We start from the raw sequence: 24,420 nt of genomic DNA on the forward strand, positions 1-24,420 counted from the left end.
AAAAGTATATTTGCGAAAATGCTGAAAAATCAATCGAATTGAAGGTACTTTTGGTAAAAACTACGCGTGCGCAACTACTTTTTTTTTTGTCACAAACATGGTTTAAAACTACCTCTACCCAGTGGGCACAGGACCTTAATAAGACGTCTTTTGAACGTTCAAAAGACGTCCGAAACGTTTAAAAAACGTTTAAAAGACGTCTTTTTTACGCCCTGTGTCCACTGAGTAGATGGGCAAAATCGCCCTAGCGTTGCCAATCGTAAAAGGATTGTGGCAAATCATCACCGGTTTGGTGGTGCCGATCATAATCCAATAATAAGCATGCATGGTTATCTGGTGATTTCATTCATCTACCAATAATTTACCACAATCTCTTTACGATTGGCATCTCCATGTAAATGGAAATATTTTAGAAACTTAACTTTTTTTTTTTTTTTTTTTTTTTTTTTGTTATTTCACCTCCCCAAGGCCCAGAAGGCCACTACAGATGAGGAGGCTACTTAATTGTGGTTATAACCCTCTCTCAACTCTATAACTCCGAAACACGAACCTTGACGAACAAGGCCGCTGCGCGGAGAAACAAGTTGAGCGCGGTACTACCAGGGACGTGGTGGGGATCGAACTCGGAACCTCTCGCTTATGAAGCGAGCGCTCTACCACTACACCACTACCGCAGTTTTAATCTAGAACTTTTCTAGACTTAATCTAGAAAATTTAGAAATCTAATCTAGAAATAGGAATTTAATATAGATATAGAAATAGAAACCTAATCTAAATATAGATAATCTAAATATAAAATAAAATATAGATAATTTAAAGATAGATCTAATCTAGAATCTTAATCTAGAAATCTAAATTAATCAAGAAAAAGTAGAAAAATGTAAATGTCCATCTCTGTAAATCACCCATCTGTAAAATCTCCATGTAACTCTAAGCGCATGCATTGAGAGTTTGCTGGATTAGCGGTAGCTGGGTTGAACACATATTGGACAACAGTTCAGGTTTTAACACTTCGGTTTACGTTCTTACTAACTGATCAAGCTATTTGGCATTCTATAGGATACGAGTTAAACAACAGATCTTACTTCACACATGAGAGTTACTAAAATCTTTTGTTTAGAAGTTACGGCTACCATCAGGGTTATTAATTTGTAAAATCCTATTACTATATTAGTCTATTACTTAGTTTACTTACGCTGTAATTTAGCTTTCGCCCAATAGCAGAATTTTGTTAATTTTTAATATATATCAAAATAATAAAAAATACAGGGTTGGAAACTAAGTTTTTGCCGACTTACGAGAATCACGAAACATACAACAAGAAATTTATTAATCATCCTCTCTAAGGAATTCGAAATAGTTACCATCACTCTCAATACATCTTCGCCATCTGTTCGGCAGCTTGGCAATGCCAGTTGCGAAAAATTCAGGGGGCTTTGCATTGATCCAGAGCTGAACATCCTGCATAATTTCGGCAGCATTGTTGAAAATTTTCCCCTTCAAAGCCAATTTCATGGGTAAAAATAAATAAAAATCTGATGGTGCCACTCTTTCCACAAATTTCCACTCTTTTAGCTTTCTCTGTCAAAATTCATTGATGCTATCAAAAAAACGCAAAACAATACCCTTGGCAATAATTCCTATAAAACAAAAACGTTCATTTTTTTATTTTCACAATAAGTAAATACCTGAATGTTATTTATTTTTATTTATTAAGTGCAATTATAAAGTAAGAATATTCTATGAATACATAGAAACACAAACGATTTACTTCTCTCACATAAACACATAGATATAACAAATTATAACTCGGCAAAAACTTAGTTTCCAACCCTGTAATATGAATGTTTTATAAACTTACTTTTTTTTTTTTTTTTTTGATCGCATAAATATTTAGCCTGTCAAATTATAGACGAAATCCCACGTCGAAAAAACTCGAATTCTAATAAAAAATAAAATTAGTGTAACCAACGTTATTGTAACGTTGTAATACCTATGAAAACTAGCATAAGTGAAACAAACGTTATTACAACGCTGTAATTCCGATAAAATCGTTTCAGTAAACAATGTTTTTACTACGTCGTTTAAGTTGGTCGGCGTCGCCCCACACAAACCAGTGTAAATCCAAAGTTGAATTGTCTTGTGTCTACTAGGACAAATTAAAAAACTTAAAAATAAAAGCTCTACATCCTCCTTTTCCTACTGGGATCAATTAAAAACTACAAATAAAAAGCTAAATAAAATCAGATTTTAATTGTTATTTTTTTAATGCGTTTATTACTTTTCGGTATAAAAAAGCAGTTTATTATGTAATCATTTAATAATAATTGTTTTTATAGATAAAAATAAAATTAGTTGCGCATTATTACTCGTCCGTAAAAGAAATTACCCATTTGCAACAAAACTTTATTTCTGATTATAATTGATTATTACTATGTTTCTGATTATAATTCAAAAAAATGAAAATAAATTGTGATAAAAAAAATTGAATTAAACACTGGTTTTTATAATTTCAGAAAGTTTACTTACACTTTATCTTTAGTTCTATAATAATGAATCTAAATGGATGTTGTATCATTTTAAATGGACATGGATGTTAGAGGAAAAATGAAAAAATTATTGATTTCTCCCAATCAGATTATAAAATATTTTTTACATGTCCTTTGAATAAAAAGGTTTGTGTTGCTAGCCATAACTTTTTAACCTATTATTTATTCAAGACATTAATTTCGGATGGAAAATGCTTGAGCTTGCCAAAGCAACAAGATGTGCACATAAATATGTGCTAAAAGAGTTTGTTAATGATATGTATGCAAAAAATACAACGCTCATTTACGATCATGAACTATCTAACGATACCGATAATAATGACATTAACTCCCTTTTAGATTTTAATCCATATAGGTTCACAAGATTTTTAATTCATATGGATAAAGATTCTTTTCTACATAACAAAATATTTATAGAGCTCGACGTGAGTCAAGTAAAAGAGGATGTAATTCAGGCACATCAGTTGTTACCATATCAGCATACTGGTAAAATAAAGTTATCAAAAAAAATTTTAATTCTTTTAAAACTATATTCAAATACCAATGACTTAGTCAGCGTAAAATTATCTAGCATATTATCCAACTATCTGCCAAAATTAACAATTCCAGTTGCTTACCACAAAAGTGGAACCGTTGACATTATCCCAAATGTTTTCATAGATGAAGACGTTGAGAACGAGCTACATTATTTTAGCAATTTTTTTCCAATGTTTTTCAATATTGAAAATGATATTTATCACGAGGTTGTAATAGGAAATGATGCAAACATTATCTGGGATTCATGTAGAATCAGCGTATGACTCTGAATGAATCTAAAAATGTAATGAGTTAAGTTCATATTGAAATTTATTTACAACCGTATAAAAGTCACATAAAATATTCTCTGGAAAATTTTAAATTCTCTTAAGGAAATGATAAAGATGTAGCCTGTCCATGACCTTTGAATGTTTAACGGATCTCTAAAAATACTATCTATAAGTTTTAAAAATAAAAATCTTTTCTAATTAAAAATAAGTTATAAATTTAACTTATAAAGATCCTCATTTTTTATTTAAAGAAATTTTTATGTTGTAAAAACAAAAGTAATAATTTTTTAAAATCTAGAATTCTGCAATCTTAAATAAAGCGAAAGTATTTAAAAAATCAGATCTTTTATATTTCCTAGAGGATTGAAACTTTCCAGAATATTCTGATATAAGTGGAAAATGTTTCCAACTTTTTTATTACTTTTATTTTTGATTTTACATCTTATATCTTTTAGTCTATAATCGTTTATCGTTTGTTATTATAATCGTTTATAATCGTGTTATTATGATAGTTTAACATTTGTTTTTATAATCGTTTAGCATTTGTTAATATAATCGTTTAGCATTTGTTATTATAATCGTTTATCATTTGTTATTATAATCGTTTAGCATTTGTTGTTATAACCGTTTAGCATTTGCTACTATAATCGTTTAGCATTTGTTATTATAATCGTTTAGCATTTGTTATTATAATCGCCTATCATTTGTTATTATAATCGTTTAGCATTTGTTATTATAATCGTTTAACATTTGTTATTATAATCGTTTAGCATTTGTTATTATAATTGTTTAGCATTTGTTTTTAGCCATGCTTTCAAATATATGGACTTAGCGCCAAACCAGCCTATACAACAAATATGTTGAAATGAGATAATTAAACACAATGTTTAAAAGTTTTAAACAAAAGTCACTAGTGCAAAAGAATTAAAAGTAATTTTAATACAGCGCACTTAATAATTTTAAGTAGAGTATATTGATGTTTGCAAAGATACACAACTTAAATCATTTTTTAATACATGTATATACTAATTTTTTTTAAATTTGTTGTATAGGTAGGTTTGGCGCTTAACCATCCATGTGTATGATTTTTTTAAAATATATAAATAAAAATTTAGTGATAAAATAAAAAATTTTTTGCTTATAAGATATTGACTATATCTATTAGCATTAATTTTAAGCAATTTTTTTTATATTTGTTAAATATCAAAGTTATGTTAAAATCTCATTTTTTTAAAAAGATAAAAACAAATAAAGATTTTTTTTTATAAAAGCTTTATATTGAAATAAAAGTTTGTGTTCAATATTTGTTGCTTACAAGTAATCGACACTTTATATAATTTAGCTTTTGTTTTTAGCTATATTTTTGAATATATAATATTATTTTTTTAATTTATCATTATTATGATTAAATAAAATTAGAAAGTTAGTTAAAACAAAAACTTTGCGTTGAAGTAAAAATTTTTGCTAAATATTTTTCTCGTCGTTGTCTTTGCCTATATATTTACTAGCAATTATTTTTAGTTGCTAATAAATTTCTTGCAGCAGGACTATCATAACGAGAGACCAGCAACTCATATTTTTTAACTTTATCAATGTCACCATCAATATTTTATAAAACATCGATGTCCATAATTAGGAAGGTAGATTATAGCGATAAGAGCTTTTTAACTTCCATGAATTAAAATGGCGCACCTGAAACTCGTTTATTATTTATTTATAGTGCAGCTGGCTATCATAAAAACATTTCACTTCTGGACACCAGCGTGTAACTTTGCATAGTGATAGTGGACGGTATGAGCAACAAAAAAATAGCGAGACACAAACTTGTTATGCATCTGGAATCGTTTTACAGATGAATTATTCAAAATTTTGAATGTATTTAAATGGTCATAACTGTAGAACTAGTAGTGATATCCACTTCAAATAAACATCGATTTGTTCTAAGAGAAAAGTTACATAAAACTGACTGAAATCAATGTTTTGAAATTTCAAGATGGCTGCCATCGGCCATCTTGAAAGTTTTTAAATGGTCATAACTTTAGAACTAGTAGTGATATCCACTTAAAATAAACGCCGTCTTGTTCGATGATGTAACAAGAAACTCATATTTACATATTTACATACATTTACGTATTTACATAATTACAATACACTTTTGGATTACAATTCGTCATGGAAGGAGATCTGGAGAACATGGTCGAATTCCGGGTCTTCTTCAACTTCTAGTTCTTCATATGAATCACCATTTGTTTCTTTGTAACAATAGCCGTTACATGCACACAGCTTAGTGCATGGTAAACCATGTCGTTTACATGAACAGTTTTTACACTCAGTTTTGCACGAACAACGAATCAGTTCCTGGCAATGTCGAGAAATCTCCGGCAGAGTGCACCAAAGTGGTGTATAGCACTCATCAGCAGTATCTTTCCATCCCCATTCAGTGGGTAAATATCCTGGAGTAACAGCAGACAAGCATTGTTTCCATAAGTGCGCCTGCAGTGCTGCTCTCTTTGTGTGCTGCAGAAGAGCGTCTGCAGTCGGCGGAATGTTTTCAATTGCTCTATTCTTTATGGTGTAGAGTATACGGCGGCATTCGTTTACGCCAGCAGCGGTTGATGATCGATCGTACATCAATACTACAAATCGCTCAATGGCCTTCATTGCCGTATCAGTTAAGACATCATTTTTTAAGTCTGACGTGGAAAGATTGTGAAATGCAGCATCAACTACTCGGTAGTTCATCCACGCTTTCCATGCCGTTCGTTTTCCAATCCCACAGAATGTTGATACTGTGTCACATCCGGTGAAGGCATGGAAGAATGGTAAATTTGACGATACACCATCTGGAATGTGTTGATGTAGATGGTGAACTCCTATCATTCGTCTTCCTTTTCCAACTCCAAAATCAATCCACAACTCTTTCACTCCAATCATCTGGCTAAACACAGAGAGAGCTATAACGACCACATCGGAGTCCACAGTGCGTATAGTTATAGTTAAGTTGCCATTTTTCAGTGCATGATTAGCATGGAGCAAAAGACGGCCATCTGCCTCTTCAGCACTACAAGGAGATATGGACGATACATCTAAATCTTGTTGACTGGCACATGCAGTTTCTTCAATGGTACAAACAATAACTTTTCCAACTACGGATTGCGTTAAAACGAATCTGGAAATAAGGCCGAACAGTTGCGTCTTATTGAAGTCCACAGATAGGAATTTGTCAAACTTTTTTGGAATAAGTGTACCCATTGTGACGTTTATGCGTTGCCCTGATCCACGATCTTCCCGTGTTTCGGACTTCAAGCTTTTTGGGACATACCGATCAAAAACAATGTCAAGGCGCTGCACGGATCTCAGAAGTCTGTCCACGAATGGTCCAATCACATTTTCGCAGTAGTCAGAGAATGTCTTTGACGATCTCGGGTGAAGCATGTGTACGAGTGCTGCACCATCAACAATCAGAGCAGAAACCTTATAGTCAAGGTTGAAGTCTTGTTGTTTCTCGCTACCATACTGTTCCAAACAAATGAGGACATCTGATTTGCTGGTGGCCTTACGCTTCCTTCCGAATTCAGAAATTGACGGCGGATAACGGTTGTTTTCGTGTGAAAAGAAATCCTCTATATCACTAACACGATTTTGACTTGCTACATACATTTTACAAAAGTAGTTGGAGTCATGTTTAAGATCAGCGATTTTAGTTTTATGTTTGGAACCTGGAATTTTCAAACTGTGGAACAATTCAAATTTGTTTCTTTTCAAAGGCTCATGAATTGACTTTTGTCTGGACACAAGACGGTCAGCTACGTACTCGTTGTATTGCTGTTGCCCTGTGATCTTGGCTTCTTGAACAGTTTTTTCGGCTGAATTGGACATTATAATCTTATGGTTGTCTGCTGTCTGCAGTAACTGCTCCGCAAAAGGATTCCCATCATCGCGCATAGATTTCACCACTTCAGACACGTGATGAAGATAACGAGTCTGAAAACTATTTCTGTCTTCATGATGGCGACGGTGTTGATAACCCAAAGAAGTGGAACTGCGAACTTCATTCTCAAACTCATTATCATTCGAGAAATTTCTGGACCAGCCACCATCCACTTAAGAAGAGCAGTTTCGTTATGAAGTACATTGATTGCTCCTCCGTCACTCTTGATCAATTTGTTGTTCTGTTCATGAAGCTGGTCATCAGACATGGCAGAGAAGTCCGCGTTAGTTTTCCTACTTGTGAAGTGGCCCTTTTTGAATTCCTCAAACACATAAGGGTGTCGGACAGGTAGCTCTTCCAAGGTTTTGATGAAAACCGGCAACCAGCGAGAGTAATTAGTTAGATCAAGTGCGAAGAACCACGGAGCAATCTGCTTTAGCATTCGCACGTACTCCTCGAAGTTTGATTCGCGAATACTGCGCACAAAACTCAGTAGCAGGCTCTCCAACTCCATAACGGTTTGCCAATAAAGAAACTGATTAGATTCGTTGCTTTTCCTGGAAATCCACTCTTCCAATGACTCAACAAAGTCCTTACAATCTAGCTTATACGCCTCATCACGAAGAATGAAAAGAGATGCCAGGCTCACTTCGTGCGCATATCTTGTTCTCTTTATGTGCGACGATTTAAGCAGCGACTCACTCCTTCCAATGCTAGCAACCTCTGCTTTTATGAACATTTCAGTCCAACCACTGCCCTTCAACCACTTTCCAATCATGTTTTGAATGGCCATTTCAATATGGAGTCCACCCATCATAATGACTATTTTATCCTCTCCATAAACATCCGGAAACTTCCATTGTATATACTTTGCAACTGCGTACACGGGCTGATCACCAGTTATAACAGCACCTTGTTTGTTATTGACAGCACTCGTTATTTTTATTATTACATCCATCAAATGGCGTACTGTTGCTGGAGACTGAATGTGATCTGTTAGCAATGGCAATAGTATGTTATGACATGGAAAGGTTGCTGGATGCATATTTCTTTCCGCATGGAAAGCAGCGAATGAAGTTTTATTTGTTGATGTGTTATACACAGACTCCTGCACAGAATTTAGCCAAGGTGTCAACTGCTCAATGGTTATTGGATCACTAGCAATAGGTGATGCATTCACGGTGGTCATTAGTGGTTCGGAAACAACATTATTCGTTGCAGGGAGAGTGGTGTATGTATCCGGCAATTTGCTATTGATTTTCCTAGACCAAAGGAGTCCATCTGAAGTGGATTTTGAATTTGAATGGGAAGTATCCGGATGCTGAATAATTGTGACGCTAGAGCCGTGGAATGAATCGTTAGATGTAGTTGAAGATGGATTGTGATCAATATTGTCTATCGCAGCTGTTGTAAAAACACCTTAAAACAGGCAACTTGGTATCACATGACCTATTTGCTCATAAAATTTGCACTTTTCATTAATCAAACTTGATTCAATTTCTTGAACTCGGTCATATGAAATACTTAAACCTAGAGAATTCAATTTGTCGACAACTGATCTTTTCCGAGTGCAGTTATGGATCATCAAACCAAGGTACACGGCCAATGGAGTTTCTTGGTTTGCTTGATGACGTATTTGTTGAGGTCTGTTGGCTCTGCTACGCTTTACACTATTAAATCGAATTAACTGTGCAATGGAATAAGCAGCTTCCTGCTCGGGTGCGGAAGCAGGTGAACCATTGTCGATATTGTAGCCTCCTAAAAGAGTATTAACAAAATTTACAAGGGAAGGTGGCACACAATCACGAGATCCAAAGTCGCCTATAAGCGAGCCGCTGAATTTGGGAAACTCTCTAAACATATCTCTACGGAGAATACCAGCTGCCTGAGCAATGCAAATACCGTCCGACATATCGTTGAAGTTGCAAGCATCACGTATGGCATTACCCACATCTGGCTCAAAGCTTACGATGACTTCTTTACCACACTTGTCTTCCCTCAAACCAGGAACTAAGGAAATTAAATCGTCCTTCAGTCTAGTTCGGTTGATAGACTCAGACTGAACTCCGAGACTCGACATACGATCTGCACAAAGTTTATTGATGTCAGACAGCTTAAAAACAGGGGATGATGTACCATATATAAACATCTCTTCCATGTAACTAACCAATTCCGCAATGACAGAGCCATAAGTCAATCGATAGAGATTGTGTTCATCATTGCTAAAGGAGCGCTCATGACTGCGGGCTCTGTTGAGAAATCCCCTGTAACAGTCTTTATGATATTTGACTTCGAGTGCTATGAAATCTTGGTTTGCTATTTTGTTAAGCAGATTTGTGTCCTGCATTTCAATGGCTAGAGCATACACTTTTGGGCCAATTTCTTTTGTGCTTGCCTGTACTAAGGGGTTGCCTGTCACAGATTCACCATCACAAAACAAACAACAACTTTTTATGTCAACTGCTTTACATGAGGATCGCATGCACCTAGCAGAGCTCTGGGCGTTTTCAGAATCATCTTGCACATTTTGGTTTCTCTCAATGATTCTCTGCAGTTTCTGAGAGTCGTACTTGTTTCGGCAAAGCTTGTGGTACTTTGCCTTATTAACAATTAATGCGTGCAATAACTCCTTTCCATCACTTATTTTATCCAAGCGAATAGTTGGTGGCAAAGCTTCATGATTATCGAACTCGATCAAGTTTTCACTTAGAGTTTTATAACCTGCCTCTTTGGGAATTATAAGAGGTTCCGGTGAAACACGCTGACACAAAATGCACAATTCCCAATTGATATCACGCACAGGAACAAGTACCTCAGGAAATTGTGTGACATCAACAAGCTCTATTTTTCTTCTTTTACTGGTAGACATGATTGTTATTAAAACTGAAAGAAATGAAAAGCGCATCACGAAATAAGCATACAGAGTAATACAACATACAGAGCATACAAGTAAATACCTTAAAAAAATAATTTACATATATACAAATAATCTTGGTAATATTAATAATTATATTATTAATAGTAATAATAATAATAATAGTAATACAGTAATTACAATAAATAAAATAAATCAATATTACGTTTTATACAATAATCATTTATACATACATAGCTACAGTTACAAACAGTAAAAAATTGACAAAACGTAACAATTAACGATGACATAAAAACGACTACTACTAAAAAAATTATATAGATTTAGTAAATATGTTAATCATAATTGTTAAAATATGAAAACCATAATATATTGTACAATAACACAATAACACAATAAACAAAAAAAACAAAAACAGAAAAACACTGTGAAAAACAAAAACCAAAAAAAGGGATAAACATTACAAACAAAGCTACCGCTAAAAAAGTACAAAGCATAATAATGTAATCAAGCAAACTAGTAACAATAAATAATTCATAAAACATAGAAAGAAAAAAAGAAACACTTTATAAAACTAACATGATAAAGTAAATAACTAGCAAATGATTTTAATGATTAGCAACAAATAAAAAGTAAAGCTATATGCACTACATATACTAAAAACTAAAGAAAAGAAAATATCATTACATAACGGAAAACATCATTGCATAGCTAAATAAAACTACCTTAAAATAAATCATAATATGAAATGAATAACTAACGAAATATGAAAAAAGTAAAAACAATATAAAATCTTGTTATGCCGAGTTTTCCCAAATTTTCGAATGTTTTCTTTCCTTTTTCATTCATTTTTAAACTTTTTTTTGTTTATTATTATTTTCGTTACTTTTGTAGTTTATTTTATATCCTTTCAAATAGTTCGTTCTTTTTTCTTCTTTTTAGATATTTCGTTTTTTCTTTATAATTGATTATATTTTTGAAAAACTAAAGCAAAATATCTCCTGATTTATTGATTTTTCTTTTTCTTTTTTCACTCTTTAAAAAATTATTTATAGTTGTTAATAAAAAGTGTCCACCGTTTGCGATGTCATTGCAAAGTTCAATCATTAACAACGTGCCATGTTTTTATTTATTCGTCCGTTATTCGTCCGAATTTGGTTATTACTACGACCGTGACGTAATATAATGGCGTCAACAAGACACAAATCTTTCTTATCTTTAAAGACCAATTTAACCAATTTTATTCGCTTAACGGTTTGTGTCTCGATTGTTTTACATACAGGAATATATAAACTTAAGTTGTGCAAAAGGATTTGTTGGTGTCCGGCAGTGAAATATTGTTACGTAAAAAAGCATCAACCGACTGCACTATTACTAGTCTTTTTGCTTTCAGTTGGTGTAAGGAAGTGAATCTTAAAAACGCATTTAAGTCTAATTTAATTATTTGGCCGATAAAAAATAAGTTTTTATTTCATTTTAACTATGCCTACTTAAACCGCGTGAATTAAGCTGTTATGTGAGTCTTCTGACCAATGGCTATATTACTGTATTATAATAATATAACAAATGTTTATTAAACGTCGATCAAACGTTTAGAATAACGACTTATATCAGTCAATATTGTAAACCTTTGATTGACGTTAAATAAACGTATATATTAAAAGATTTAAAGCGCAGATTTTGAATCTATAAATGTTTACGTTTAATTAAAGTCGATTAAACGTTTACAACATTGACTGATGTAAGTCGATATTGACTAAGGTAATTAGATCAACGTTTAGTAAACCTATATAATAAAGTTTGAAATATATATTTCAAATCAAGCGTCAATTTTTAGTCAATAATAGGTCGCTAAACGTTTTATCCATTTTACGACCGATTTCAACTAAGTATTGACCAATTCTGAACCAAGCTGTGTTTATTGGAGAAAGAATAGTTATTAAAAGGTTTGTATAGACACGAATTTATTTAAATTTTTATGTCTTTATTTGTTATATTTAACGCTTTAAATTTGCGTTTAGCAATTTTTTATACAATTTACATTTAAAAAATCATTACGCGTAAAACAAATCTTATTTTTACTTAAAACGAAAATATATATGGACAATTTCGGACGATGCGAATATAATTATGTACTATATTGTAATATTACGAATTGTTCGCCTTGCAACTTTCATTTACATAAAATGATACACTGTAAATGTTTTCCCTTTGTCTATGTTATCTAAACAGAAGTTTCCAAAAAGCTTTTATTTGCCGTTTTCTTTAGTTCCACCATTTTGTTTATAAAATTTTATCAGTATCAGATTATGAAATAAGAATGTCTAGTGAATATATTTAACTTTAAGCTGCAGAAATATTCGAACTTGTTTGGAAGTTGCAAACGTTCAAACCTAGTACAAATTTTAAGTAGCCTCGTGTTATATATATATATATATATATATATATATATATATATATATATATATATATATATATATATATATATATGTATATATATAAATATATATATATATATATATATATATATATATATATATATATATATATATATATATATATATATATATATATATATATATATCAGGGTTGTCCAAAATCTAAAAAATTTGAAAATTACACGTGGCTGCATAAAAAGTTGTTCCTTACCATATAAAGTTTTCTAGGATGTTTCTAAGTACTGCCGCATTTTATTTAAAGAATCGTGTTTTTACGCAAAAATATCACCACAAAAAATTAAGTGATGTGGGGTTGGGAAACATTTAGCATCTATTCCAAATATTTAAAATGCTTTAATTATCAGACAAAATATATTTTAACATTAAAAAACGAACCATTTATTCTATATAACCAAGGTTCTATCTGGTGCAGTGATGCATGGTATAACGGAAATTGTTATTTGAATTGAACAAAGTCAGAGAATAACTCTTTCTTATTGAAATTACATACAAGTTTTCTATGGTTTTCAACAATTTCTATTATTTCGTTTCGTACTTCCTCATCCTAAAATTAGCCAAACATTCTGTATAAAACATCTGAATAAGATTTTAAATACTTTTTTAAAATACCTTTGTCTCACCTTTGTGAGTATCTGAAGACAATCCGAACATAACTTGATTCCTCGCTCTGCAACATCGTTTGTAACCTTGACTGTTTTAATAAAATGTTTCATCTTTAAAAAGTTTCCATCTTCCTCCCATTCTGAAGGAAGAAGTTTGAGCCATTTACGGTTATCGTTTAAGTTATGAAAGAGCAACCAAGATCTTTTCCCAATATATGACAATATCTCTGAGTTCCTGTGAATAGATGGAAGGTTACATTTTCCAGAGTTGATAGCAAGTGGCTTTCCCGCATTTATCGTTTTTAAAGCAAAATTACCCTTTTTTTTTAGCAGAAATCTTATTCGAAAAGAGACTAAAGACTGATACCTCCTCAGTTAGATACCATGAGTGCCTGTTAAGAACTTCTTGAGCTTTCTGAGCTGCATTAGAGAAGCCTGAGATCTGCCCCAGAGCGCCTAGATCATTGTATAAATGAATATCGTTAGTTAGTGCATCAGAGCTTTCTTTTTGTTTCTAACCAAGCCTTAACATATAAAACTGAGCTGAAAGTCAAAAAAATTTTTAACTTTGCTACATCAGAATCGAGTAAATCTTCTTTAAAGATTAACATCTTTGGTGCATATAACAAGTGTGACATCCATCTGGCATGATGATTTGCTCCACAGGTTTTCCAGATTTTAGGTTCTGGTCCGCCTAAGTGCTAGCTCTGCAGCTTCCTTATAATTACCTCGGCGATGCTTACATTTTACATGTTTCTCTAAGAACATACAAGTATCGTCAGCTTTTGTTTTAAGGAAAGAATTTTCAAGATCTAGAAACCTGTTTAGTTTGTTTAGTGGAGCCTTCTCTGCGCAAATCCATTCTTGTTGAAAATCTTTAAAATCTATATTATAGTTAGCATTTTTTTCTTTTTTAAATAGAGTTCCAAAATGCTCCCAAGATCAATTCTAAAATGTGTTGGCGACAAGCCAGCCAAAGAAGAGTTTTCATTGATTTACAATCCTCTAAAAGAGTTGCAGCTCCATTTTTAACTCCTGTATTACATGCAGTCGCATCAAAGACCTGGGCAACAATATTGGCTTTGAGATCCCATTTCTCTAAGTCTTCCAAGATTCCTTTGCAAATAGAAAGTCCTGTACCAGACTATATAGGTTTTATTGATAATATTTTTCCTTCAACGCAATTAGGAAAACCACTTACCAAAACAGTTAAATACTTAAACCTTTGCCCTGAGATTTGTTTTAAAAGTTTTCTGTTTCAATGTAGTGTCAAATAATCTGATTTAATCTTATTTTAAAATTCTGTTCTTATTTCCTTGCTATTACTTGCCAATTTAGCTTTCTTGATCTTCTTATAGTATTTATTGAAAGGCTAACATCGTCAGGTTTAACACCACCTGTATAAAATTAAAAAATATATATTTCTATTTTCAAATTTGTATACAATAAATTTGTTTATTTATTAATAAAAAACAAACCTAAAACTAGAATTGCAGAAGTATTCATCATCAGCCATCAGCTGAGGATTTGATAACTTAGTTCTATCTGCAGTTGCTGTTATCATTGGGTGAGAAAGGAAGTTTTTAGGCAAAACCAGTGTGATATTATCTGATCCGGTATCTTTTTTTTCTCCTTGCTGCTTTTTAGAAATATTAAACTCAGGATCACTTTTAGGAGAGTTTGGAGTTACAGAACTCATAGAATGACTAGATTTAGTGACATGAAAATATTCATCTGTGTCACTACTATAACCAACCAACTTAACAGTTTCTTCATCATCTATTTTTCTTCTTTTTTCTTTTTCAGTTGCCACCTGTTTCTTTTCGATTTTTTCTTTTTTCTCCTAACACTAGAATGTAGCAAATTATCTTTTACACCAATTCCTCCAGTTTTTATTCCATTTTTAAGAGCTGTAAACCAGGCAATATCCTTCATTTGCATCCTTAGCTGATCTGGTTTTTCTAATGTCATCTTTCCAGCTAAGAGAACCAATATCGAAAATGCCATCTAATGATTGAATAAAGTTTTGTTCAAGTAAACTCTTCTTATTAGAAATCCCATTTTTAGATTTTGCAAGCAACCTCCATTTATCATGTAGCCTTAAAGTATTGTCAATACTGTACTTGTCTTGTTTATAAGGAATGCCAGCCTTATCCCAAAAGAGCTTCACTGATTTAATAGTAAGCAATGCAGCTAACTTAGATTTCGAAATGTTGCTTTGAGTGTGTAATGCCTCCCTAACTTTAGTAAACTCTTCATAAGAGCTATCAATAACTTGCAAGTTATACCTTGAAATGGATGATGCAAATAATTTAAAACTTTAAATAAACCTTCAAAAACATAAAGTTATAAATTCAGTCTTTATATAGTATTAAACCTAGCCTGAAAAATTTATAAACATTTCTTGTAGTGGTAAAAGAGCTTGTTTTTAAATCTTTTAACGGGTATCCAACCAACCATATTTTGTTAGTTGACTTCAATACTTTCAAGTATTTCTTTTTTACCGACTTTTTTAATTTGGTTGGTTTAATGTCATTTTTCTTTGGTTTAATTAGTTACATTTTCCTTATCAAATATTTACTTTGAATTACATAAACTGGAGTTGAAAACAAGATAAGCAAATAGTATTAACCAGTTAACTATCTTAATTATACAGACAATAACCTGGCTGATAATAATAAATAGTCAGTACGTATGTAAGTAAGCATCTAGGCCTACAATTTGTAAAAAAATAAACATAAGATAAACATTGTGAGTTTTAATTTAAATTACACATATTTTTTGAACACAATTCAACGAATACCGCAACTCTTACAGGTGCCTATTTATTGTATGAAAACCACTAAATAATGTTATTGTGTTGTAAAATAAAAATCTATAGCTATCAGAACAAAAGATTTTTGTTTTGTTTTGTTTTACAAGAAAAGGATTAAAATATGAATATCTTGTTAGAAAGATACTAGGGCATCTTTGTTAAACTCTTAGTACTATTTGCATAAGCAAAATTAAGTCTGATTTAAAAATTTCTTATAAAGTCATTTTCTTGTGATACGATACTTATGGTCTTTTTCATGTTATAAAGATAACATTAAAAAGAGCATGAGAAAATACAAAATAGGATTAAATGTTGACGTAAGATAATCTAGTAAAAATGGCCCCCAAGCTTTTGTTGCGACGCTGTCACCATCTAAGAACATTTTCCCTATTAAGAACATTTTCGCCACTTCCTAACGCTTGTCGAACTTTAGCTCTGTTTATTTCCAGGGGTTCTTGAATTTTCCGAATATGATTTTCTGAAGCTACTGATATGGTTTTTGGGTTTAACCAGTCAAATGTACCATGAGTTAAAGCGAGCGTGTCTCTTGACAATTGTCTACTTATCTCATGAATGTTTTTGGTTGACATGTTTGAATAGTAGCCATATTAAGTACTTTTCTTTCTTTATTTTGTAGAAACGCTTCCGCAATAACAACTATTAAGGACAAACCTATAGGACCTGAATTAGGTATTATTCGGATTTTGTTTTCATATAAAAAATAGAAAATACTCAACGAAAGTTCTATTAATTGGTGTATGTCTACAAGCGAAAGTTTTGTTCAAGTCTTTTAGTCGTCAATGTCATTATTTAATATATCAATAATAACTGGAGTAGCTTCGTTAATGGGTATGGACGGATATAAATTGATTATATCAAAATAAACTTGAACTTTATTGGGATCACCATATAATACATTGATAGTTACACCATATAACATCTGACACAAGCATGAACAAACTAATGCTTAAAGTTACCGCAAAGCCTGAAAGTGTCTTATCTGAAACATCAATAAATCCTGCACAAATAAATTTTTTCATTATTGTTTTATGCATATATAAATTAGTTTTATTTATGCCAACTCACTAATTTTTTTTATTACAACGATTTTCTTTGTAACGATTTTTATTATACCTGATGACGATTATCGCAATAATAGCGAAAATCAAATAACATATATTGAAATAAAAACAAATATATATATATATTTTAAAAAGTTTATACGCAACCGTATTTATTGAATTTTAATATATATATATATATATATATATATATATATATATATATATATATATATATATATATATATATATATATATACATATATATATATATATATATATATATATATATATATATATATATATATATATATATATATATATATATATATATTTGTATATCTCCATTTTAGCTTCTATAAATCAAAAAACTTTTAAAAACTTATATATATACTAAAAGTTTTATGCAATTTTTTTTTTTTCGGATATATAGCTTATTCATCAAATTTAAGTAATTTCAACGAACTTTTCTGTGAAGAATAAATTTGTTTATTATCGTGTTTATCTTTTACGAATATTACAAGAAATTATCACGTTTATGTTAACGGTTCTCGACAACAAGACCTAACGGTCATCTACGCGTCCCCTCGCTCTTTTATTTTTTATCGATCCAACTTAGTAAATTTTTTGTTGTCATTTACTTTTTATTCTTATCTTGTAATCTTGTAAATTATAGCTTTTAAAAAAGGTTGAAGGCACTGTCACGGGTTAAACTGTCTGCTGAATAAGTTGTCCGGCCGGACATTTTACTCCAGAGAGGAACGTTCTAGTTTGTCCTATCCGTCCGTATACGGCAATTTACTTTGTAACAAACTATTCTAGGATAGAATAAACTGTCCTACTATTTGTGGTTTATTTACTACGGACCACTCAAGCAATGTGTTATCGTTTGTTTAAACGATGGTTTAAAAACTCGCGCATTAATCTGCGCGCATGAAGAAATCTATAACACTTTTTATACTAAGCATAATATTGTTATAATTAATGGAACTCATACAAATAGATCTGAAGCTTTTTTTTAGTTCACAAGATCTTTTTTTACTGGTTTGAAATTTTTAAAAATTAAGAAACTAAATCAGGTGCTTTGCTTAACGGTCTTAAAGTTAATAATAAAATTTTAAATGCTTCAACTGATATTGCAGTTAAATTAAATTGGCATTTTATTTCAGCGAGGCCTAACTTAGCAAATAATGTTCCATATACTAGTAATACTTTTGAATTTTTACTTCAAAAACAACAAATCTTAATTGCATCGAAATATTCTTTAATAAATTTGCATTTAAAACGATTAAACCAAATAAAGAAACAGGATTTAACGGTATCAACCGAAACATTGTTATAAATTCTTACAATTTGCGGCCGTGTCGCAGTGGTTAGAGCGCTTGGTTTATAAGCAGGAGATCGAGGTTTGAAACGAGCTCTGGACAAATTTTGGCGTCACGGTAAGGAAGGAGGCATGAACTTTCTGGTTAAATGCACTTCTGCGGTGCTCTGTGACAAGACCGTTAGGACTTCTTGGGGCACCTAAAATAAAATTTAAAAAAAAAAAAAAAAAAAAATTTATTAAAAATATTCTATCTAAAATCTTTCCATCTTGCGTTAGCTTAGGAGTTTTCCCTGATCAACTTTAAATTGCCAAAGTAACGCCGATATTCAAAGGAGGGGATGCAACTAATGTAAATAACCCTATCTCTGTTCTTCCTGTATTTTTAAAAACGTTAGAGAGAATTTTATATAACAAAATCAACAGTCATCTTTCTGTAAATAATATTTTATTTAATTATCAATAAAAAATTAAAAAAAAGTTACTCTACTGAACATGCAATTTTATATAAAAAAATCAATCTCATCTTTCTGTAAATAATAATTTATTTAATTATCAATAAAAAAATTCAAAAAAAAATAACTCTACTGAACATGCAACACTTCAGTTTACTCATAGTACTAAGGAGTCCATTAATAAATCTGAATATACATTTGAATTTTTATTGATTTATCATAAGCTTTTGATACCATTGACCATCAAATTCTTATTAAGAAGCTTAAATTATATGGAATCACCGAAGTCGTTTTAAAATAGGTAAAGAGTTATTTAAATAATCGTCCTAAATATATTCTTATTGACGATAAATTACCAAAAACGTTACTAAACATTACGTGTGGCGTGCCTTAAGGTTCTATTTTAGGGCCTCTTCTTTTTCTTATATATGTCAATGATCTCCATAAAGCATCCAGCCTGAGGACAATAATGTTTGCCGACGACACAAATTTACTTTTTATCTCACAACAACAGTTTTATATCATTTGAAATCATGAACTTAGAACTTTAAAAAATTTCCGACTGGTATAAAGTAAAAAAAACTTCAGTAAATATTGACAAAAGTAACTAAACTATATTTCACCCACTTTCCAAGAAAAACGAAACGCCATCTATATTCATTGATATATTCAAGTAAAAAGAGTAAAAACTACTCAGTTTTTAGGATAATATTTTGATGAAAATCTTACATGGAGACAGCAAATCAAAAATTTAAGCAACAAAATTTCAAAAGGTATTGGAATATTATATAAATCAAAAGGCTATTTAAACATTCGCACTTTAATGCAACTGTATTATTCACTGCTATATTAACTTTGCAAATATTGCGTGGGGCAGTACTAACAAAAGTAAACTAGAGCCTCTTCATCATTATCAGAAACATAAAGCACGTTTAGTTACTTCTTGTGATCGACGAACTCATTCAAAGCCTCTTTTATGAAAAATGAATGAAGTAAACATGTATCAACTTAACGTATATAATATTCTTTGTTTTATGTACAAATGTAAAACGAATTTATAACCGTCTCCTTTTAATAGTTTATTTATAACAAAATAAGAAAATAAATACGATCTACGATATGAAGATTTTTTGAATGCAAACATTTTCGAAAACTAATCATTGTAAATTTTGCATACCATTTCGCGGACCCTATCTTTGGAACAAGATTGTCTTAAATAACTTTGATTTTTCTTTTGAATGGAATAACATATCTTTTAAAAAAAGGTTAAAAGTAGTTTTTGAAATTGACAGTATACATATATACTTTCAAAACCTTTTGAAATCTTTTTTTCTGTTATTTATATTGGCTTATATGATTTGAAATACGAATATACGATTTTAATTGTATTATTTGTGTTTCAATTATTTACGATCTACAAGCCTTGTATTGCTATTATGTTGTTTGTCTATATTATCTAAGAAAAAATTTTTCTACATTTTTATAAACTTTTTTTTGTTTTATTTGAATCTCTTTTTTCTTGATATAATTTGTAATTCAATTATTTATGATCTGCAAGCCTATATTGCTATGTTCTGTTATCTGTCAAATTGTCTTAAAGAAATTTTTTGTGAATTTTTTATTTTTTTGTAAATTTTTTTATTTAAATCTTGTTGTTTTTTTATTATGGCAAAGCACTTTTTTATTTACTACGTAAAATATTTAACATGTAAAAATGCAAGTCTTTTTTACAGTGGTACTCGACGACAAGACCAAACGGTCTTCTACGATTTTCTGCGTTTTATTTTATATATATAAATATATGATATTTTCACTTGTAATTGTTTACATTGTTTTATTCTAGCTCGTAAATTTTATGAAATATTAACGCAATATTTTAAAATGTAATAAAGAACAAAAAACAAAACAAAATGTTAACACCGACAACAACTTAAAAACACTAAAAAATTGAAAATATGTTTTTATGTTATCTTGTTCGGAATTTATTTTAGATTTAGAAAATATATACATTTAAACTCAATATTAAAAGTAAAATTTATTTTTGTGAATTTTTTATAGTTTCTCTAGTAATGCACCTAGCAACGGCAATTTCCTGACTTTTTGTAAACTATATTTTATATTCAGTACCTAATTGTTTTTGCAACCTTAATTTCAATTAATTCAAAACCTAATTAACTTTTGCCACATATATTATTAATATATGTTTTTTAAATGTGCTTTAAACTTAATTCTTTTTTTCGACCTTGTACACAACACAAAATTGAAAATTAAAACTTTAAATTTTTAGGTTGTGCTCTTTCACAATAACTTGAGGGACTTTAGCAGAATTATAGTTAACTCATGATAATATTTCAAGTTTTAAACAACTATCTTAAATAAAAAATGCTTTTCTTTAACTGTTTAGATCTGCCATTTTGATAGAAAATTTTTTAGCGAAACATTCCAGGCCAGTAAAAACGTTCTTGTAGTGCATGTAGTCTAAAAACCTTGTAGTGCATGTTTTTCCAAGGTGACGAAAAAGATGTTCAATATGAAAAGAACAAATAATTTACTTTCTCTGCTCTTTGCTAAAAATAATTTCAACCCTTCTTTACCATATATTTCAATTGATTTGTTTTCATTACAAACCTGGAAAGCACATAAAAAATTAGTCGAAAAAACACAAAACTTTTGTGTCATACAAATGAAACATAAAATGAAACACTGTAAGTCCTGTTTATATAATTTGTATAAAGCAAAGATACAAAATTACAAATACATTTATATTTGATATATAATTTATTTTCCCAATGAATATTGTATAAAAGGAGATTTTTAATAAAAGTGATTAAATCTTTTTTTTAAAACGTATTTAAATAAAAAGAAAATTTAAATTTTTCAAAGAAAAAATAAAAGTCCTTTCTTAAATATATGGTTTAAATCATTTAAATTTCTAATTAGAATTAAACCATCTACAAATTACTTACACCTTAAAAAATGATTAAACTTGTTTGAATTTCTTCTGATAATTCTCTTTTCATTGTGAGTACAACTGTTGGGATAAAGCGGTTTACGTAAGTAAATATTGAGAAATTCTTGCTTTTTTTTTTCATCATTCACTTCATCCATTTTATTTTAAGAAATTAAAGTAAGTTTTTTAAAAACTGCATCTATCAATCTGGTTGACTTTTGTCAACCAAATTATATACTTTGACAGAAAAATTTAATAATGTAGGTCATTTACAAATAATTTAAGTAAATACCTGCTAATACTATTAATAATACAAATAACAATAATGAAAATAAAATAAACAACTTTTTTTTTTTTAAACATCTTCGCTTCCAACAAGGCTGCAAGCAGCCACTAATAAAAGTTGGAAGTTACAGAAAAAGAAAAGATGAAGATTGAAGAGCATGACGGACGGATAATGATTGACGGACGACTTAAAGGTTTGCAAATTATACGAATCAGGAAAACAAGATGAAGGAAACGAATTCCAAAGAGCTGTTGTTCGAGGAAAAAAAACTAGACAAATAAGCGTTTTTGGAGCACTTACCCAGACGGCACATCTGGTTTTAATCTCGGAATTAAAACCCGTATAAACACGTGTTTGTTACGATCCAGGCGTAAACCAAAAACACGTGCATTTCACGGGAAGTTTAACTGGAGTTTTACACGTGTTTTCTAAGGTTTCAAACACGAGTTTTTTTATGTTTTAAATACGTGTTTTAAGAGGTTTTAAACTCGTGTTTTAAGAGGTTTTAAATTCGTGTTTTTTATAGTTTAAATATGGCATTAAATAAAGTTTCCAAACGGAAACTTTATTTAATGCCATATTTAAATAAAGCCATATTTAATGCCATATTTAAATAATGCCTTTATTTAAATAAAGTTTCCAAACGGAAACTTTATTTAAGGCCTTAAGTTAGTTCAGGCATAAGTTTTCCAAACTTATGCCTGAACTAACAGCTGTTCAGCACGGTTTAATGATAAACCAAAAATACGCAGGTTTTGTTAGACACGTTTATAGCTTTAAACATGTAAACCTTTTTTTATATATACTACATTAAATTTACGACAATTTTGTTGTATTATTTTTGTTTTTTAAGGTAAATTATTTTACAATAATACTACGAAGAAAAAATAAACAAAGAAATAAAAAACCAAATCATTAAAAATAAGCTAATAAAAGACGCTTGGCACATGGTTACCATACATAATATTTAATTTCGATTGATCGCCTCTTCCGTCATTATAAAATCTAAAATCGTATAACAATACGCTTTCGCATTTTTACAAACAATTCCAGTAGCATCGAATGTTCTTTTTAATTTTTCTTAAAAGTCGGGTCTTGAACTTTACTAATTCCTCAATTGAGGTAACCTGTTCAAATTTAATTTCATTCAAATCTTTATCTAAAAACTATTGCAGTAGCCCAAATTTCTTTTTATGTAATGGTGTGACACAATCATTTTACGCTAAAACATGGCATCATCCATGGGAGAGGTTTCGTTTGTCTTATTTTAGGTCGATCTGTATTGGTAATGGTTTTTGATGATTCGCCTTAATCTATTTAAAAAAAAACAAGTTTTATAATAAATAAAAAAATAAATGATTATCTTAGTCTATTGTTTTGTATTGTACCTAAGTAAATGCACTATAAAAAAATGCTGTTTGGAAAAACCAGAGTGATGATTCGATGGAAGAGTAAAATTGCTTTTTTCCTTATTAACCACGCTTGCTTGTGTATGTACATTTAAACGGAATCGACCCTTCATTCTTCTTTTCAAATTGTTTTTTAGAGCTACCTACTTCAACCTAAATAAGAGACGCCCTTAAAGAATTTATGAAACCCATTAAGAAACATAATTCATCAAATATACTATTGTACTTTATAAATACTATAAACTTTTAAATTAAATGCAAATAATTTATTACTTTGGAAAGACCCAGAAGCCCGAGTATTCACAAGTATTTTCATTAGCATTTGTACCAGGATGTAAATCCTCTCTTAATTGATTTTTGCTTATAAATATAGAAACCTTTAAAGGTTGATTCAAAACCATCTCATTTAGGCTTTGTTGCTTGTTAAAGTGCAAATATCCTGTTTTAAGATAAATTAGACTAATATACACTCAAATATAGGTAATAAATATAAACATAAGTTATACATAATATTTAAAAAAACCAAATGCACACATGCCCCCTGTTCATTAATAGTCACCTACCTTAATCAACATTAATATTATTATCTTCATTAAGTTTCTGAAGTCTTCTATAAATATATTGTCTTCATCTAGATTATGTGATAACAGTAAAACTCCTAAAAGATAAAATTTGCAAAAACAAAATTTACCAGAAATATTAGTGTCATTTTAAATTTTTGAAGTTAAAGATGAATAACTAGAGTTTCAATACAAGTATTTTCATTAACAGTTGTACCACCATTAATATTTTTTTTCATTCTCTTTTTCGTTGAACATGTGAAAAACTTAGTAGTTGACTTTTAGTAGAATTAGTAAGATTATTTTAGTAAACTATAAGTAAGTAGAAGACTTATAGT

At 30.3% G+C, this 24,420-nt stretch overlaps 1 protein-coding gene and 2 long non-coding RNA genes across 4 annotated transcripts in view; 1 reads left to right on the forward strand and 2 right to left on the reverse strand.

The window, feature by feature from the left end:
* Positions 1–7,518: 7,518 nt before the first annotated feature.
* Positions 7,519–11,522, reverse strand: LOC136084029 (uncharacterized). The gene is made up of 2 exons (XM_065804065.1): positions 10,887–11,522; positions 7,519–10,169 (listed from the first exon to the last, which is right to left on the reverse strand). The coding sequence occupies exon 2, from the start codon at positions 10,153–10,155 to the stop codon at positions 8,707–8,709; it is 1,449 nt and encodes a 482-aa protein (XP_065660137.1). The 5' UTR covers positions 10,156–10,169; positions 10,887–11,522; the 3' UTR covers positions 7,519–8,706.
* Positions 11,523–11,843: 321 nt separating this feature from the next.
* Positions 11,844–24,420, forward strand: part of LOC136084031 (uncharacterized) — a 30,121-nt gene continuing 17,544 nt past the window's right edge. The window contains exon 1 of one of the 2 annotated variants that reach the window (XR_010640289.1): positions 11,844–12,107. This is a non-coding gene — a long non-coding RNA (uncharacterized LOC136084031). The remainder of the gene's footprint in view (positions 12,108–24,420) is intronic. The other variant, XR_010640290.1, reaches the window with a different exon arrangement.
* The window catches only part of LOC136084030 (uncharacterized), a 2,271-nt gene continuing 789 nt past the window's right edge, over positions 22,939–24,420 (reverse strand). The window contains exons 2-5 of the long non-coding RNA XR_010640287.1: positions 24,086–24,180; positions 23,796–23,961; positions 23,502–23,675; positions 22,939–23,426 (exon numbers count right to left, since the gene is read on the reverse strand). This is a non-coding gene — a long non-coding RNA (uncharacterized LOC136084030). The remainder of the gene's footprint in view (positions 23,427–23,501; positions 23,676–23,795; positions 23,962–24,085; positions 24,181–24,420) is intronic.

Source organism: Hydra vulgaris, chromosome 08 (genome assembly GCF_038396675.1).
Source record: "Hydra vulgaris chromosome 08, alternate assembly HydraT2T_AEP".
In the NCBI taxonomy this organism is placed as follows: domain Eukaryota; kingdom Metazoa; phylum Cnidaria; class Hydrozoa; order Anthoathecata; family Hydridae; genus Hydra; species Hydra vulgaris.

Excerpts from the sequence above, each read along its gene's own strand:
- LOC136084029 (XM_065804065.1), bottom strand. The coding sequence starts at position 10,155 with ATGTCTACCAGTAAAAGAAGAAAAATAGAGCTTGTTGATGTCACACAA.